Source organism: Ptychodera flava, chromosome 12 (assembly GCF_041260155.1).
Source record: "Ptychodera flava strain L36383 chromosome 12, AS_Pfla_20210202, whole genome shotgun sequence".
Lineage (NCBI taxonomy): Eukaryota > Metazoa > Hemichordata > Enteropneusta > Ptychoderidae > Ptychodera > Ptychodera flava.
In genome coordinates, this window is record NC_091939.1 from 3263677 (window position 1) to 3283213 (window position 19537).

The 19537-nt window shown below is 37.1% G+C and overlaps 1 protein-coding gene across 2 annotated transcripts in view; it reads right to left on the reverse strand.

Moving 5' to 3' along the window:
* The window catches only part of LOC139144720 (VWFA and cache domain-containing protein 1-like), a 59842-nt gene that overhangs the window by 10962 nt on the left and 29343 nt on the right, over positions 1-19537 (reverse strand). Inside the window, exons 1-19 of one of the 2 annotated variants that reach the window (XM_070715445.1) lie at positions 17778-18015; positions 13489-13684; positions 12919-12981; positions 12145-12300; positions 11672-11880; positions 10920-11079; positions 9784-9943; positions 9458-9541; positions 9162-9290; positions 8449-8540; positions 7482-7620; positions 6602-6763; positions 3147-3273; positions 2477-2588; positions 2138-2219; positions 1654-1734; positions 1131-1273; positions 638-813; positions 239-346 (exon numbers count right to left, since the gene is read on the reverse strand). In XM_070715445.1, the coding sequence (XP_070571546.1) occupies positions 239-346; positions 638-813; positions 1131-1273; positions 1654-1734; positions 2138-2219; positions 2477-2588; positions 3147-3273; positions 6602-6763; positions 7482-7620; positions 8449-8540; positions 9162-9290; positions 9458-9541; positions 9784-9943; positions 10920-11079; positions 11672-11880; positions 12145-12300; positions 12919-12981; positions 13489-13650 (2345 nt within the window). In that variant the 5' untranslated portion in view covers positions 13651-13684; positions 17778-18015. Of the gene's footprint in view, positions 1-238; positions 347-637; positions 814-1130; positions 1274-1653; positions 1735-2137; positions 2220-2476; positions 2589-3146; positions 3274-6601; positions 6764-7481; positions 7621-8448; positions 8541-9161; positions 9291-9457; positions 9542-9783; positions 9944-10919; positions 11080-11671; positions 11881-12144; positions 12301-12918; positions 12982-13488; positions 13685-17777; positions 18016-19537 lie in introns of those variants that run through there. The other variant, XM_070715446.1, reaches the window with a different exon arrangement.

A 19537-nucleotide genomic window follows, 5' to 3' on the forward strand; every position in this document is an offset into this window, starting at 1 on the left:
TTTTGTAACTAAAGAAATTGCAAGATGCTTATTATATTTGTTTCAAGAATATTGAGAAAGCATGTTTTCTCTCAGAACTAACGCACAGATCGTCAGCTATATAAACATTGAACATTTATTTTGATACCAACAAGTTCATAAAGGCAGCATTTTCAAGTTTGCGTTGACAAGTGTGAGCAGAACGTTTAAATTTCGATAGGTCAGTCACTTCGTCTATGAGTGCAAAAGTATGACAAACCTATGAACAATTGTCTTGCTGAGAGTAATGACGTGACCGACTCCACTTGCAGCTGTGTATGGCGCCGAAAGGGTCAACATGCCCTGGTTGACTTTTGATCTGGCGTACCTGTAATGGCAACGTCAGACTAATAAATTGTAATAAATCGTGTAAGCGCCTATGTAATCCCCTCCCGTCCAAGGCAGTATAAATAAATTGTATAAATAAAATCTTGCTATCTCTAGACGTAACTGCACACAATGATTGCAAATCCGTTATTCACATGATTTGACGTTCGCCTCTGTACCATAGAAAGAATTAGAGGGATTTCAGAACTCTTGGCTAAAAGAGAAACATAATACTCTCTCCATATACCAACAATTCAGGGGAGAAATGTATACTTGTCAATCCGTTACTCACCAAGGTCGTGTGGTTGGATCGTACAACTTATTCATTCGAACGCCAGGAAATTCACGGAACACGCCGTTTTCAGTGCCGATATAACGGAATAATGTGTAGTCGTCGTATCCTGTATCAACGTTTGGCCAGATTTCGTCGACCCTGGCTGTTGCCAAAGACATCGCTTTGATGCCATCCTGTGAAATCAGTCATATGATTTAATGATGTCATGATTTCATCATGTCTTTTGTCAAGCTATTGCCCTCTTATTGTATTGCCCTCATTTTGCATAGGGAATGACGAACATTGCGTTCATATTTGGAACTTACTGCTGTATAGATGAGAAAATCAACCTTTACTAACATTTGTTAATAAAATTTTAAAATTCAGCCCGCTTTTCCACAAACATTTAACGGTGTAATTCGTATTTTTTCTAATGGGAAGCAAGTAACTCAACACCAACGACTTCAAAAAAAATTAAACGATTTATTTTATAACGTGTCTTTGTTCTAACCTTAAAGTATCGATTTGGAATAGTACCGCTTTCATCATCGATGTAATCTGCATACGATTGAACGATGTCGGCAGTTTCTTCGGATTCGAGGTAGTCCAAAGGATCCGAAAACGCATTTGGAGCAAATTTGACAGTCGACTGAGCTATAAGGGAAATATTAGAGTAGATCTTGATAAAATCCAAAGCATATGTGTCATTAAAACAAATAAATGAGACAGATATTGTCATACCATGGCTATATAGGTACAACCTTGATATAAAAGAAGTTTATACTTATTTGGTTTGCCACTGCAGACTGTAAATAACAAAAGACGCACACTTCTAAGTGACATAAAAAGAGATTCAATGTGTGTCATATGAGATGTATTACAATCAAAATTGTCTCTTGTAATATGATACCCGTTGCTAATATTAGCCATTTATAAGTAAATGTTTTAAATCTCACTGCAATTTCTTTTTTGTCATGGCAGATCGCATGCTGACAGATCACGTTAAATATACAGCGTTGAGCAATGTGACATACCTGTTGTTGCATGTCTGTTGAAGAGCCTACACGAAGATGGAGGTTGTACGAGGTCAATCCTATGGTATAAGAAGTCTTCTCCTGGATTTACATAAAATTACGCACTAAATATCAAAGATCATGTATGAGTACACTTCTTGCAAATATTTTACAAGTTCAGGATAGTTGTAAATATCTTAAAATGTTGGACAATATTTTTGTAGAGAAACAGATAATTCAATGGCATGTCTCACAGACTTGTGTTTGATGCCTCTCTCTCTCTCTCTCTCTCTCTCTCTCTCTCTCTCTCTCTGTCTCTTGATTCTCTCTCTCTTGAACTCTCTCTCTTGAACTCTTGAACTCTTGAACTCTTTATTAGCTAGAAATCAAGGAAACCCTATAACATGTAAAACGCCATGAAATTATTTGGTACACAAGGTATACTGATGAGTCCATATTGAAGTGAGTCTGATACAAGTGCCAGTCGTAAAAAGCCTTATTTTACCTGATCTTGGCAGTTGTCCAAGAGAAAGCTGATAGTCGTCTTCGGGTTTGACGAAGCACACAATGTATGGCGACCCGCTGACCTTGACGGAAAAACAGATAACAAAAAATTTAAAGGATGAATGTTCCATAAAACTATCATGAGACTCCTTTTCAAATGAGTTCACCAAGTTGAAATTTATAATTCATAGTATTGCCTTCAAATGGTTACATAAATACAGACACACCAACTTACATAAACAAGCAAATCGACGCTCATGATGATTTATTGAAGTAGAACGTCAAAACCAGTTACATTTACAACCATTTTACTGCTATTATAGCCAAAATTGGCACTTACCTGTCGCCAATAATATGTGGATACAACCGATGTAGTAATGACGCCCTCTTTGACCGAATTTCCCCGCGGTAGTGTTCGTTTCGACGTGAAAGTCGCTTCTCCGGAATCTTGTCTACAAGCATATAACAATAAGGACAATAAGTTTAAAAACACCAATGTCGGGTATCTAGAAATCATGGGAAAATAAGAACCAGTCAGCACAATTAGCGCAGTTGCTAACCTTGCTTTCTACCTCATCAACCATTCACGATATTCATGTGCCATAACATAGCGTATAAACATTGTTCTTTTTAATGATATTTATTTTTCATATTGCACTTACCTTAACGATAATAAATGTCAGAGAAATGAATTTGACAGTGCACCAGTGTCGACAGGCAAAAACCTGTCATTTGCACATCAATTGCCAGCTGGCTAGTTTCGTTCATTTTTTGAACATGTCGGGGGTCGGGTCTGGGTAAATGCCCACCCGAATTTCTAAGGAATCCTACATACGTAGGACCTTTGGCACTTACGTATACAAAACTCTGCAAAGTTAGCAAGATACAAAATATGACCGTCTCGAAAGTTATGCCAAATACTTTTTTTAAGATGTCTGTATTCTCAACTTCAAACAATAATCTTGATTCACTCGTATAATGATACGTAATATTTTTTTCTCATGACTAACCTTGATGAATTATGGAATACGAATTCGACAAATTTTTCATCTCGTTCCAGCGTCGTTACATGGACATAGACTGGATCATCTTCAATGTTCACTGGCGCTGGCAACAATGGATGTAATAACGTCCGACCTTGAAATATACAAAAGTCGTCCAACATTAGCATTTCATTCTTAGATGCGACACAATTCATGCAAGAACTGGTATTATTATATTGAGTCATTTCTCTAACTTAGACAATTTTGACACGCTAGAAACTCCGAATTATACATATTTAAAGTGTTGTGCAACTTTTTCTTCGACATCTCTTTTCTCACTGGTGTTTTCGTGTCTAGTTTATCAAACTGAAGACACGGGGAGAGCTAATTGATGTACAGTAAATTATCAAATTGCAGTTAATACAATATTTAGGGGTTATTACATGAAGTTTGGGCGATACCGCGTCGTATTCGAGTGATGTGTCCGTATTTTGACGAGTTGCGCAGCAACGAGTCAAAATACGGACACATCACGAGAATACGACGTGGTATCGCCCAAACTTCGTGTAATAACCCCTTTTTAAAAACTATCTACTGTTGATTGACCAATCAGAGTGCTCAATTCAGGGTGTTTTATCTACTCATAAAGCCTTGGTCACCAAATCCAGAAACGAATGACAGCGCCGTAGTAAAGTACTGTCCAATCAAAAGTGAACATGTCATATTCTGTAGACATCTGGTACGTTTTAATATTCAAATTTGGTAACACAGCGGAAACCAGCTGCAACACAAAATATGCTGTGCCCTAGGGCATTTATATAATGTGCCCTAGGGCATTTATAGGATGTTCCATTACATTGGAAGGCTATTTCACAAATAAAAGTTTTAATTCATATCCTAAACATGTTACATTGACAAAGGGGACGGTTGACGTAAACACATTGAAAACGAAAATATATCAGTTAGGGGCGATAGTTTTTAAGTCGGATAAAACCCTCGTACTCGGGCTCTTCTGGTATATAAAGTCCAACCCTACGATAAAATGTCTCGGCCTGCGGCCTCGACATTTTATCGTTGGGTTGGACTTTATATACCAGAAGAGCCCTCGTACTCGGGCTTTATCCTATACATCATACATGCATGCTTTGGTTATGACTGTTTTCCTGCAGACGCTCCGAAATTAGCGACGAAATCAACTTGAAATCGACCTTGCTTCCTCCAGGCTGTACTTATAAAAAGTTGGTTGCTAAGGAGTGATGACAACCGTATCACTTCTTGATATTATTCCGCTATTGGGCCATTCCACTTCAAAGGAGGGTTTATGGAGCACTTTTAAAGCAAACAATTTAAATATTACGATGTTGACACAGGTTTTCACAATTTGAAGAAGATTTATTTTTACTTTAAAATGACGGTGGATGTAAAACATAGGCGGGAGTTTGTAAAATGGGTGTGTTTTCGTGTTTTGATACATAATCTCATCCCTGCGTGAAAGTTTTGAGGCCGCCAAAATCGGTCAAAATACTCGCGCCACGCTCAAACTCTATCGAGTATGAACAGCTGAGAGCACATAGAGCAGGCAGCTCTGCGACATCTATGAATGCACATACAGTGGATATAATACCCGTACCAGTCAGTTTATCTCGAAGAATTATACATGTTCCCAGACGTCAAATATGCCGAATTTACCATCTCTGTAAGCGGATTATATTAGTGAAAACATGAAGTGAGTACACTGTAAGCTGTAGTGTCGTAACTCGTTCGTGATTTTTATTTGTTGCTGTACGAATAAAACATTTCAAAGGTATTTCCGTCGTCTGCTCGTATATTTTCGTTCCTGGCTTGCCTAAATAGAACTAAACTTCCTTTAACAACCTAAGCGAAAGTTTTACTTTCCCTAGATGGTACACTGTATCTGAAACCCGCACCGCATCGGTGCCACCAGACACGAACATGACCTGTGCACTGACAGGTACAAATATCAAATATCATGTGCACCTTCAACCTTGTCTGTCGCGAGTATTTTCGTGCGATTGGATTTTTGTGGCTCATTTACGACTGTAAACGATGTAATTCACCGCTTGTAATTCAAGCTCATCAACAGGAAACTTGTCGTAAAGCGATTCTATCATGATGCTCTGTCAACCGATATCTTTACGTGTAATCATACATCCATGGTGTAATCTTCAGCAGCATAGACGACACGAAAACACTGCCGCCACGGGGCCGGCCGTGAATTGACAGGTGTCGGCAAATTATACAAATTTTCAATACGTTTGTTTGTATGATTTTGGTACAACTGTACTTGTGCCTAAGTGTAATGCCCATAAAGTGACTGCAAACAACATAATTTTGACCATAATCATAATGACATTTCGGATTGTCATTTGTCTTATTCGCTCAGCTGTTTTATATGTACATATACCAACGATGGTCATGCATACAGCGAAGGTCACGCGTACGCGTCGCTGTAAGTAGTTCGGTTACAGTGAAAATATAATCTATATTTTCACTAGTTAAAATATGGGCTCATATCAGTACCGTCTGAACAATAGAAGAATGGCAATACAGGCATAGCATGTATGATAAATGCAGGTACGAACAACTGATGCTGCATTGATAAAATGTTATACTGTCGTGACAAAACATTGCACCTGTAAACCATTAGCGCGATTAAAAAAATCGGCGTGACCGTGATTTTGTTGAGGGACCATGGAATGAAGTAGAGTTTACAACCACAGTTTTCATTTATATTTCATATTGCCAGCTTTATCAAGGCAAATATGACATATGTATTACCTAATATCACTTTAAGAAGTAGAATGGCAATGTAGTTATGTAGTCAAGTACAGATACTGTACCAACATTTTCCTGACTTTTTTGAGAACTTTACCACTGTGTTCACAAAACCGATCGTCTCGCCGACGAAATACTCATACTATCTTTGCATCCACGGAAAACGAGGTGAAAGTAGAGCAGATTTATTGTAGCTTTTTAAAATTGGCACAATATACTCCACATTAGCCAATCTTTTCCTTGAAGGTGCAAGAAGGTACAAAGTGCTGGGAGAAATGTATTAAACTGTCTTCAACGAGGGGCAGTCCTGACCGGCATGACTATTGTTAATATAAAAAGCAGCAATAGTATGCTGCGTATGTTATATAAGCAGGTTTTCTACAATGTCCTAGTGCCATAAGACGCTAAATAGTTGGCTGCTTTTGTATCTGGTGTTGATGTTTGTACAATTTATGGTTCAAGCAGCACTTTCATGGCAATTTCTCATTGTCATTTTTAAGTTTCTATTTACTGTACATTTCTTCTTCATTGCACATCAACCCTCATGATATTATTTCTGTCTCGGCGAACGGAAATCATCAGCTAACATAAAAGGTCTCTGATACAGCTAAAATTTTAATTTCGAAATCGGTTTAAATGAGAATTTCAAGCATAAAATTATTACTATTAAAATGGAGTATAGTTACCTGTAGCTTTGCTGTTCACTTCATAGAGAAAGGCGTATGTCCGTTCGCCTTCTTTGAAGTAAGATATATCGCCCAGGAGATCGTCCAACGTTATATCAATGCAGACGACACCTCGCAATTCCCCACCATGTTTCACCGGCATCAAAGCCGTCGTCATTAAACCTAGACAACGCAGAGTATAGTGTGATGAAGAATATCTCACCTCATCGTCTCATTTACTTGTATTTTCACAATTAATCTTCCATTGTTTTTACGGTTGTGTTATGTTAGCAGTAAACGCATTGATTTAAGGCTAGACACATCATGTCCCGAGGGAGCCCTGGGTTAAATGGGCGCGGAGTTCGAGGCCGCGTTTTTGTACTGTGACTCTTCTATGGCCTCTCACGCCGCTGCCATGGTGCCACCCGAAGAAAAAAACGGCAAGCGCGCTGCAATATGCTGCGCTCACTTTCCGAATGTGGAAGATCACCTGAAATGATGTCGTAAGAGAGACATATAGGTGTTAGAGTAAAAACAGGTATTTTATGAGGAAATTTCAACAGTATTTTTAATTTTCAAGCACTAGTATATTATTTCAGGTGCTCTTCCGCATTCGGAAAGTGAGCAGCAAGCTCGCCTTCTTTTCCACTGGTGACACTATGAGTCCATTTTCTTGCGTGACAATAGCTGTAAGAATAATAACATTAATTTGAAATTCATTTCGTCATGAGGAGGGGGGCCGGACTCAATAAAAAAGAACAAAGTCGATTTCACATGTAGCAATTTTTCGTAGCAGACCATAGAAGCTCCACCTCGACTGTATTAACCCTATGTGTAATATTGACAATGAGTTCATCACAGTAGAGTGATACTTTTGACAACACAAAGTTTACTGTCATACCTAGTCCCAAACCATCTTGATACGGTACAGAGAATATTGGTTCATCTCTGGTTGTTGCTGAACGAGAGAAGAAATTATAATACCTCGCCATAGCGTTGCGTAAGAAACCATAATCTGTGACTTGGGTGTAATCTCCTCTCTGTGGACGATAAACCGACGCATATATGGAGGCTACGATTAAATTATAGGAAAGAATTTCATACGGAGCATGTCTGTCGAACAAGTATTATTTGGATTATCTCAGAGACCTAGGTATTTCAGTATTTAAAACAAGGATTATATATGTAACACAAGATTTTTTCATAAATTGACCAAAATTTTATGTATCAAATATTCGTCACTTTATAAAGTTTATTCCGTGCATAATGAAAACTCTAGATGGAAATATAAGCTGACGAACAATCAAGTGATTTATAGTCTAGACCATAGACCCTCGAGAAAAACAAGGGTCTATGTTTATAAAGGCGGCGACCAAAATGAAAATTCTTCCATCCTAATCTACTGGCCTGGAAATTCTTAATCGTCTGTTTTGCCTTTTAGTGGCTGCGACACAGATACATAATGAAAATTTGACTACGACTAGCTCTATTTTATAAATAAACACAAAATAATGGCTCTTTAAATAATCAACGATCATGAATGTTAGCTCACACTTTTATACCATGGAATAATCCATAACGTAAAAACATTTGGGGGTATATTTATGTGAATGACGCAATATTCACTGATGTCGCATCCACTAATGGCAGTTAACGGTAACTGTACATACTCTCTGTAGCAGCTCCTGTCCTTTGGAACTCTTTGCCCCTGGACATAACAACCTCTCCTAATGTCAACATTTTCAAAAGACGCTTAAAATCTTATATCTTCCAGAGAGCATTTTCATTGTACCTCTAAGCGCCAAGGAGCATTAACTTTGGATATTAGGCGCTATACAAATTTTCTAGATAGATAGATAGATAAATACCTTGATTTCGCCAATTGTAACATTAGCTCCTTCAAGACCAAATTTTGTGAAGTCCTGATTCGCCAAATCTGTGAGGAAACTGAGTCCATCCGCTAAAATGGGTTTAAAGACGTTAAAGACGATTACAAGCAAAGATTTGCACTCTTAGATAAAAGATTGGTAGTTCTAACTTTAATGGCCTTGTAAGAAGAAGAGGTGGAAACTTTTTTTGTATTTAGGCATATCATGGAGGTTTAACTGGTAGAGGAGTTATCCTGTCGGTGATATTATGGGATGTTTTCAAAGTGAACATGAAAAGTTATTTAAGTTTAGATTGCAGCGTGTTTTACTTTCAACTGAACCACATAGATACAAAAGTTTTGTGAAAACATCATATTTATTACATGAAAGACATGATAAATAAGTTTTAAAGCAAAATTTGTCAATTCTTCGGTGGACTCCGTCAGTTAGCTCAATCTGAAATCTATGAAACGACAGAGTTTTATATACTTTAAGACCCTTCATCACGTACTTAATGTTGACTTTGTTTACTTCGTTGACTTTGTTAAATAAGAAACTATCTTAAGAGGTCTCTATAACGAACACATTTCTAGAGGTTTTTTTGAATGAAGGACAAGGGACAACAACGATGTCTTAAACCAATGACTGCTACATTATCAAAAACCAGCAAGAATTAAATCGATTGTATTGTGACGTCACAAACTATCACTTACCGTTTCCCAACCCTATGGTTAGAATAACAACCCTGTTTTGCATTTCTTCATTCCTCGTTCTAACAACTTCCATAATTTCCTGTGAATCTTCTTCTGGTTCACCATCAGTGAGAAATAAAATCACTTGGTCTAAAAATAAAAGAAATTAAAATGACTGTCGGTTGAACATTAATAAGAATGCCGGAATGGCTTTCAAATATTTCATCAAAATTCTCATTATTTCACAGTAGTACGCATGGCATGGACATTTAGCTGTAGCAACAGCGCCGATTGGAATCAGTCAAAAATGCTCTAACCTCTCTCCATGTCATCTTCGCTGTCCACGGAAGCATGAAGCAAATCAAAAGCCGTCTCAAGAGCTTTTATGTAGTTGGTACCTCCTGGAATACGAATCGTTTCAATCAGAAATTTGATGGCCATTTGAAAATCCAATAAAAGTTTGTTCTGAGTAGAATTCTTTCTAGAAATGAAATAAATTGATACTTTTATCTGAATAATATCTGTAGATATATCGACAGCAAAACTATAGCTCCAAACATAAACATGAGAAGGGTTGTATTATAGGACTCCATAGCGAAATAAAGGGAATTTACCACCGAGCGATGACACAGAGTTGACTTACCCCCATACTGCAGTGAGCTTATGAAATCTCTAAGATAGTCGATATTTATTGGCGTGGCTTGTGCCAGCTGATCACTAAAGCAATTAAGGTAATCATCCTCATCGTCCCTTGGACTACCACTGAGCGTCTGAGCTTCGTCAGAAAACGCAACGACACCAATCTGGAGAGCATATTAAAACGTTTTAAAGGATCGTGTATGTTGCCGATAACAAAAACATTTTTGTGAAAGGGATACATTTGTATGTCATTAAAAGTTCTTCGTTTCAGATCCAAGGGCTACCTCTACAGAGCAACACATATATTGAAGTAGAAATTATTCGTTCGTCATTGGACCCGATTTAAACCTGAATTGGTTATTACTTTTTGTTTATTCAAATGTATTATTTGTTTTATTGTCAGACTTTCTGGAAATTCAACCAATGCGATAATTTATTAAATTATGATAGATTCAGTACAAAAATGTGTAGATCTTGGATCACGAGACCAAAAACTTATATCTTCACGCCTAAATTCATATATTTATAGAAACTAGTATTTCAGCCGCTACAGTCATGAAACTTCTGTCATATTTCTGCATAATTGGCGAGAGTACCCTTAAAAGGATCACTCGAGATTTCTTAGATTTCTTGTTTATATTTAATATTTTTTACGAAATGTAAACAAGACCTTTTTGTTTTTGTTTTTGAATAAAAAGTGTTAAAAGCATCAGGCAATTGTCGTCACACAAGATAGTGTGCCATTTTTAGTTTGGTATCCAATTTACTTTAAAAATGTGTTACGCGGTTGTATACAATTATGTTCAATGTATGATTTTGAGGAGGGCAGAATATCACCACCTGGGGACGCGACTTGGCTCATATCTTAAGATATGCAAAAATGTCTTAATTGTTCAATACAAGCAAAAATGCACTGGTAAAGCTTCACACCATTTCCACCAAAACTTTCCTGAAAATTGCATACCATGGCTAATCTTTCATGTTAAATTGGTCAGAGCCATACCTTAACATAACCCATTTATTCTAAGAACATTGACATCTCAATATCCTTATGGTAATATGAAATAAATTGCTTAATTGTGTAACTTTAACGTCTATGCAGTGTTTCGATAGTCTTTTTGTTTTCTGTGTATCTATTACCTTGTCACCAGGGTTGGTTGTATCCAAGACAGTTATCGCTGCATCAATAGCAACCTGCATTAACGTCTTGCCTCCATAACGTTCATTCATTGATCCACTTTTATCAATTACAATCACTAAACTCTTGGGTTCTGGAGTAGCAGCCTCCACATACCATGGCCTTTAAAACAAAGAGAGATCGAATCGTAAAAGACAAAGTGAAGCGTAAATGACTTCTAATGGTACACTTTGAGTAAAAGCTACAGGTTTTACAATTGACGTATAAGCGTTCCTACAGAGATGATGACATCAATCCAGAATGCATAGGGAGACACCTTTGGTGAATGATAACGGTAAAATGTACTGAATACCAACCGTTTTGATAGATTCAATCGGTTTCGTTAACTTCAAGGTCTCTGCAAATCGATGCACCCGTTGAATATCACCCAGAGCCCTGAATGGGATCATGGATTCGGACCAGAAATGTCACAAATATATACACATTGAATGTATTGAAATAAAAGTAGATTGCCATTTATATTACAACGAGCGTTTGTTGTATTCTCCTGCGTGTGTCAGACAAAGTTATTATTATTTGTCTGACGAAATAGCTGTTTGTATGATGCTCAAGAATGTTAGGAATAGTCACTGAACTTGCAAATTCTCAGTATTAACACATTCTCAGCGCAAACGATATATTCAAAAATGAGCGGTTCACTGTTCCTTGACAATTAAATATGTCTATAGGTGGTGTAAACTGCATTATCATTTACCTGTATCTGTGATCATACTCTGTACACGTTGACACTGATGTTGCTGGGTACAATGTGAAGATTCCTTGCTCGCTGCCAAAATATTGCCATTTGAGGGCGGGTGTGGTTTCGTAATTGCTCTTCATGACGTCGACGACTGACTGCGACAAATGTCTATATGTTTTGTTGGCATACTTGCCAACCCTGACACAGGCTGTATCTAAATTGAGCTGCACAGCATGGAAAATGTGACTTGTAGCGGGAATATTCGATTAATACCTCTACAAAGTTGTATTATTTATCATTCACATGAACCAAATGGAGACATATTACAAATGTTCATTTTAGTACAGCATACTACGATTTAATGACATTTATCTTAGCAAGCCTTACAATATGCGGATAAATCAATTTGCTATTATTATCCATTGATCATATCTTCCCAGGTTTTCGACAAAGAGAAAATATCGGCCTGGGTAGTGTATGGCGCTCACCTCTGTTCTAAATCTGCTATTGAACTCAAGGTCCGACATTTCACAGCAGTGGTCAAAGATCGCTTCTGATTGGTCTGCAGAATCTTCGACGGCCTGCTTTAGATCCCTTAATGCCCCTACTAGCGATTGGAACTTGATATTTAACGCTATTCGCAGCTACAATCATCCATAAAAACATTCATTTGATATAATTAGTTAAAATAGCCATAAATCATCCAATCATTCCAGGCACGTCTTCTTGCCAATAATTGAGAAGCGTGTTCGGTATTACATTGTAAATAATATCATTAATTAACTTAAAGTGTATTGGGTTCACAGGGATATGATGACGATAAAGATTAAAGTAAAGTAATTTGCTAAAAAGTTCTATCAAAGTCAATCAATGACTCCTCCTAGAAGTTCTACTGTAGATTAAAGATGCAACGTCAGTATAAGATTAATATAAAAAAGTAGTCACGAAAATGATCAGTGACTGCATTCCTGGCTTTTATCAACATCAGCGATCCAGTGGGTTTACAGAATTACAATTGAATGACCTAACTTTTCAATCTTGGTGCATTGACATGTGAACATCTAGATAAGCTTATCCATTCCCAGGACACTTTGAACCTCTCCTTTTCAGTTGCTGAAGGTGTTCCCACCTTACCTTATTTATTCATGGCCTAGCAATTTCGCGAGAGTGAATAAATATGTCCCCTGGACGAGTTTTTATTGCATACCATTTCAAAAGGTACTCGTCATTTGTTACTTTCTTCAACAAGAAACAAATCTTACCCTTTCCACAACTGCACTTCCGTCTATAGATTTCTTGTCAAAAATCAATGTTTCGAAGTAATCCTGAAACATAAAAAATGGAAACGGTGGAAATACCTATAAAGTCGTACAGCTAATCCTGCAAGGGACTGAATCAAGATTGTTTTCCAAAATTGTTTCTTCAAGAATTATGATACGTTTCTTTAGATTTCCAGGCCTGTCCTTCGTTGCGCAATTGTGGTAAAAACCGTTTTCAAGGTCCCCGGCCTATTACGTTTGGATGAGAACATATTGTTTCAACATGAACTTTTCTCAGAGCAGACGTTCTACGAGCACATTTACATTGATGCATTGTTCATCAATTGCATGTTTGCCCGATGTTTCGTTGTTTGACATGTTTATCAATCCTATCAAAGTAAAATAGAACAAGTAAATTGCAACGATTCCTCTATATTTGTGAGGAAAGGTCTCCAAGATCGTATAATACAGGATAAATTTTCAGTGCAGATGATTTCACAACTGCATGATCAATTTATGGTGTTTTGCAGAATAATTCAATACAACTGAATGAATTAAAATTAGATTTCCTACCTGCATTGCTTGCACACCAAGTCCTCTGTTAGCAAGATTTGTCATTTCTTCAGAAATTATGTTTGTATCAAAATTAATGGCAGTTCCACAAGTCGCCATGGATACAAAGAAGTACATTTTCACGAACGACAGAATACTGATCATGTTGACCTTTCCTTTCATCTTATCTAATTATTTCTGTTAACATCCGGGGTATCTAAAATTAAAAGATTAAACTTTAATTAGTTTTTGGTTTTTGTTTTAAATTGTTCGAAACCTCAAGAAAGTCGTTGTGCTGTATGTTGAAGTCTCGGGGCACATTAGTTGGCCAATGATGTCAGTAAGGTTAAGTTTACCATATTGGTGAGAAATTAGAGTTCTTTTCTTGTTTGCTTCCAATATTTTTCATCCCATTAAATTTTAGTTTTCTTTTTTTGAAAAAAAAATCAAACGTTTTTTTGTATTTGTATTATTTCTATTTTTTCTCGTTTTTAGTTAATAATTTTCCTTTTGTCTATTTTGAAATAAATCAAAAATTTGCTTCTCTTCATGCTGGATGTGAGACTTAATATAGTCAATCGATATATATCCTAGTGACTGTTTGCATAGTACATTAAATTTTTGACAAACAACCAAACGACATTACTGTTTACACAGTATAACTACGCCACCATATTTGTTTTTCCGATACAGTTTACCGAAATGGGCTAAATGAAAAACAACGCTAAGGAAGGCAAGAAAGTGTAGAATTCATAATTATTGTTCGTTTTGTTTGTCATTCCTCGAAAATATTGCGTCCAAGCAAAATAACATAAGCATAAAGTATGCACAATGAAACAGCATGGTATACATCATTTCGAATTAATTAACAGCCAATTCAGTTTCTTTATTTTCTCTCCGTCCGTAGGATCTAAAGCCTGACAGCTATAACCAATCGTCCTTCAACTCTCTCGAAGCCAATGCAATTCTGATGACGTTTACGATTGGCTTTCAAAAGTAAACTACAATTGTTTGTTTTGACCTATTCCTAATATATCCCAGAATAGAACCTGCACATGCCTCTTCATACGATTGATGAACATGTATAGTCTCACGCAAAACCTCAGTTCTAGTGACCCGTGAAATTAAATAACGGAGGGTCTTCGTGAATTAGCGTGTGCTCACAGATTACCGCTATGTCTTAATATGAATACAGGGTATTTGTTGTCCAAATATTTGTCAAGAATGAGTATTTTCTACCGCAAAGGTAGCCTTACGTTACCGTTCTGGTATAGAGGAACCGTTGCCCGCCCCGAGTCTTTAGTTTTTTATGTTCGCAATGTGGTGTAGTGCCGTGAGATAACCTGTGAACACGGATGCGTCATGCCATGTGCACATACATTGTACTCTGAGTCAACTCAAGTTATTACTACTCTAGGTAAAAAATCCGCTCATCCAGGATGAGCATCTCTGTTAGGTTTTCGTTGTACTAAGCATATATGAAACCCGTAACTTCTTTTTACATGTCCAATATTTGTATGACTTCTATTTTTCATTTTAACGCCGGGAGTGCAACAGGATATTCATAAAATAGTCCTTTTGTTCGGTAATTTTAGTCACTTTCGATTCAGGAGTGAAAGGTGCGGTGCCCACGCAAACTGATCAGCCTTTGTATCTATCTTTAACACGATTGGAACTATTTTTGGAAAATTGGATGAGAGTAATTATTAGGAAATTGTAACGAAATCGGAATTTTTACAGCTGAAATTTTACAAAATGATAGAATAGTGTAAAATTTGAAATATTGTTCTCATCGAACAAAACAACGAAAACACAACGATTATTGCACACCTCTTTCATCGGATTCATTTTAATGAAAAAAGTTTATTTTTGAGTAAATGTACTAAAGAAACGAGACAAAATGTTTAAAATTTCTCTAATTGACGATTTTTGAGTCAGGGCACTTTTGAAATATTCTTGACTTTTTCGTGAATTTAAGGCTTCATAAACATTAAATTAAGTCAGGGCACATTTTAAATGTCCCTGACTGACTTAACTGTAAATCAATCGAAAAGTTTCATTTTGGTCGAGGAAAAGTGACAAACTGAGATTATTACTAGTGTTTCAGTAAAGAAGAAACTCCACACAAGCTCACATATTTTCATTCAAATATGAAAATTGTTCATATGTTTTGAACAATATTGCATTAGATACTATCATGCACTAATTCTTACTCATAACATTTCAACAGCTTTGTAAATTTTGAATAAAATTTTAAAGATGGTAAGCAAATATGGTGTAATATTAGACAAATTTCTAAAATTCTTCAGAAATTGCGCCAATCCAATTATCCCAATTTAGTTTCAATCGTGTTCTTTTTAGAAAGACTTTGTCAGTCTATGAATATAGATACACCAAGAAAGACCGCAATGAACAAAGTTTTACCAATATCTGGACCCTAAGTTGTCAGTTCAGTGAGCAGTTGTAACTCTGGGGCGTGTTGAGTGCGATGTATCGGATACGTTGTGCACGGTCACTCCATGGATTTACATATGCTGGTGTGAACAACCTTGTCGTCGTTCAGCGAGGTCAAAGGTCTTTAGATAATGTCGTCGGACATTGCATAATTGAGAATGAATAAAAAAGAGTCTGATTTTATCTTCTCGTAATTCCTTATTGCGCAGGTTTAAACCTTGATTCTAGAAGGTATTGCCGCGGACAGAGTTCTATTTTATTGTTTCAAATGTGCTTGTAGTGAGCGTTTTTGGTTTTATGTCTTTTGCTTTGCTTTGGTTTGTTTCATTTGATTTTGTATGTTGAGAATGCTAAATGGTTTCACAAGGAATGATGAGTATATTCAGTCGGACTGTTGATTCCTTAACCATTATCGGTCAAATCTATGAATGTTGTCCACAGATTCGTTTTTTTTTTACTGTTGAGAATTTCAAGTCTCACCAATTAATGATGAGAATAACGAAGACATATTCCGGCCTCGCTGGTGAGTTGTGAGAATTTTTAGCCTCTTTGGTGAGAATCGGATAGCCATACCGTATACTTACAAGGGTCACAGACCTCCACGACATGAGGAGGAACTGTGCAAAGATATAAAGCTCTCAAAACGAAAGCATATAGTAGAACAAACAGCTGTAAAGTGACAGTTTCTCACTAAAATGCACTGTCGAGTGCCGTTTTCATCATTATGGCTAGATCCAACTCAAACGTTTCGGCTGAAGGAAAAAAAGAAACATTACGCGATACTTTCCACGATGGCTACATCGGTACGGTGTTTAGACAAAGAAGGTATAGGAGGGACTGTTCGCAGTCAAAATCATACTCTCATTATTCATTCTACAGTGACACGAACAGCCGGATAGACAGACCGAATGGAGTCAATGCTGCTTTGGTCACACAGCACTCCATAACTAGAATACTGTGCACTATATGTGCGTTGTGTTAGTTCAAAATATTGACAATTTTAAAAAAGAATTATCGGTATTAAGGACTTCTACCTCTCGAGTCGTCATACTGTTGGATATAAAAACAATATCTGAATCATGGCTATTCACGATATAATTGCTTCATCACGTGGTTATAATAATTACATAAATAAAACAATTTCTGCGTCTATTTTGTTAGTCCCGTGTGATAATGCACAATTAAACTGAACCAAGATTAACCCAACTGCATTTACTGATGACAAGCCTACCTCAAAGAGACATTTTTACCTCAAAAGATAGAACCAGAAAATGTTTTCATTCTGTCAACCTAAATTAGCAAAGGATTGAATCACTAACAGGACTCGACTGAACTCCGACTCATAAAGAGTGAAAGAGTTAAGATGCTTTGTCGGGAGCCATGAAATAAAGTATTGGTAATTTTGAAGGAAGAAGGTAAACTGATACCGTAACAATATATTATGTATTTTTGACACTTTTGATTTTTTTTTTTACTCTAAAGACGCTTACTTCTGTTAAAAGTCGTAGGGAGTATATAATTACTGACTTTCACTTTATAAACTTTAGATAAAAATGTTTGTGCCAAACTTTGCATAAGTGACTAGTGAGCCCCGTCACATGCCAATTTTATTGGAATTTTCCATGAGTCACAACCTTAATAGGTCAATCCGTGTCTACTTGGGAACGCGACGACGAATACATATGCATGTATGGGAGGTAAAATCTTACAATTTTTACGTCAAAAAATAGGCAAGGACCAGAAACTGCAAAAAAAAATATTTTGTCACAGTGTAGTAACAGATAAAAACTAGGGACTTAAGCTATAGAAGATTAACAAACTGAGACTTAGTTGTATACTTTATGACACAGTCTCACCTGAACCTCGACGGAACACTTTCCTTCTCCTCTGAACAAACGTTCGGGTTGTTATGTACAAAAAATGTAAACCACGTTTCAGATTTCAGATCCTCCATACATACACCGAGTCAAGCGCTGAAAAAAGATGAGCATTTTGTAGAAACTACAGGTAGAATGCAGATACCAGCCCTATAGTTACGGCATGTGAAAGCTGACACTCAGGTATACATACGGGTGTGTTTCTGTGTTTTTGTTGTACGCTTATCAATAGGTCAAATATCACTCCACGTCACAGAACCGAACTTCTATTGTGCATTCTTATGGCATACGTCACGATCAAAGCAGGTCACATCTACATACATATAAACCCTGTCCCGAAAGTGGCGTTACACTTCCAGTAATAATCACAGAATCAGCATCATATATAATTAAGCATTAAAAAGCTTTTCTATTAAGCAGACGCTATTAAAAAGCAAATCTTCTAAACTCGTTCTAATGGGCGGCTACGATTGAAAAAAAATCCAACATGGAGGCTTCTGAACTCTATGGTTTGAAGTACCTAGTAACACAAAAGAAAGGTTTTTATGTTGAGGTTATACAGGTCACCTGTCGTGGTTCAATGGACCTGAGACGATAACGTTGTAGGGGTGTCCGTGTGTATACTGAATGAGAAACCTTGAAGTCGACCAATTTTGACCTTAGGTAGGTCTACTCTAAATAATCATAGAAACATCGAGAAGTCGAAAAAAGAAGTAAAAAGGGCGTTAGCATTTGAGTCAGGAGAAAGGGGTCCCGTTTAACTCCTTATAAAGAAAGGGAGCGTCCTATTTAAAACAGGGACGGTACCTTGTAGCGGATCCGTACATTCTATTACCATCCCCGCATTGATCAAAGCTACAGGTAACTACGCTGTTTAATAACAATGCCTAAGAGCCTTCCCAACTCCTTGCTTTCAAGTACTGGATATAGTGACACAAAAGACAGGTAACCAATCACGGTTCCGTTGACCTAGGTCAAATACAACTCGGGGGTGTCCCTGTGTAAACTGACGGTGATACGGAGTTCCATATCACTGAGGCTAAAGAATTCGGATCGGTAATGTTCTAGTAAACGAAGAACAGGACAATTTATGTCACAGCTGGGTAAAAGATCTCTTTCCGTCGCCTTACGATGGAAGTCACATGCAGCGCCCATTTCGTTGAGACACTTATCAAAGTTCACTGCACGGCCATAGCACTCTAGTTGATTCATGACCTTCACACAGCTAAAATGCAAACACTTGCGATTCGATTAGCTAAAACATGGTGTACCCTGTTCCTTTGTGGTCATCGGCAGAAACTAGACTTCAGGAAAGTTTACCATTGTAAGTCGTATGTATGTGTAACATATACTATAAATATTTGTAGAAACGTGTGTTATGGCCATAGGAGGTGCTAGATATCAGAAGATTATGCAGTGGCCACAGATGGCGCTAGACATTGGTCGTCGTCCTAGCTTCATGTTCCTAAATTTTTACTGAGTTATCAGTCACCCGTATACTGGCCCCTGGTCGTTCTATGTTTACAGTTGTTTAGGGCGCCGTCATCATTTATGGTCTGAGGGTAGGAGAAATTTAATTACATTAGAAACTACGAAATTTTGAGTAACACCCCAGCCAACCATGATGAATTTGAGTAACCCCTTCTTTAACACAGAAATTTTGGCTCACCCCTGCCCCACTTGAAAAAGTTAAATTTCAATACATGGATTTGTGAACTTTACAAAAATACAGCAGTAGT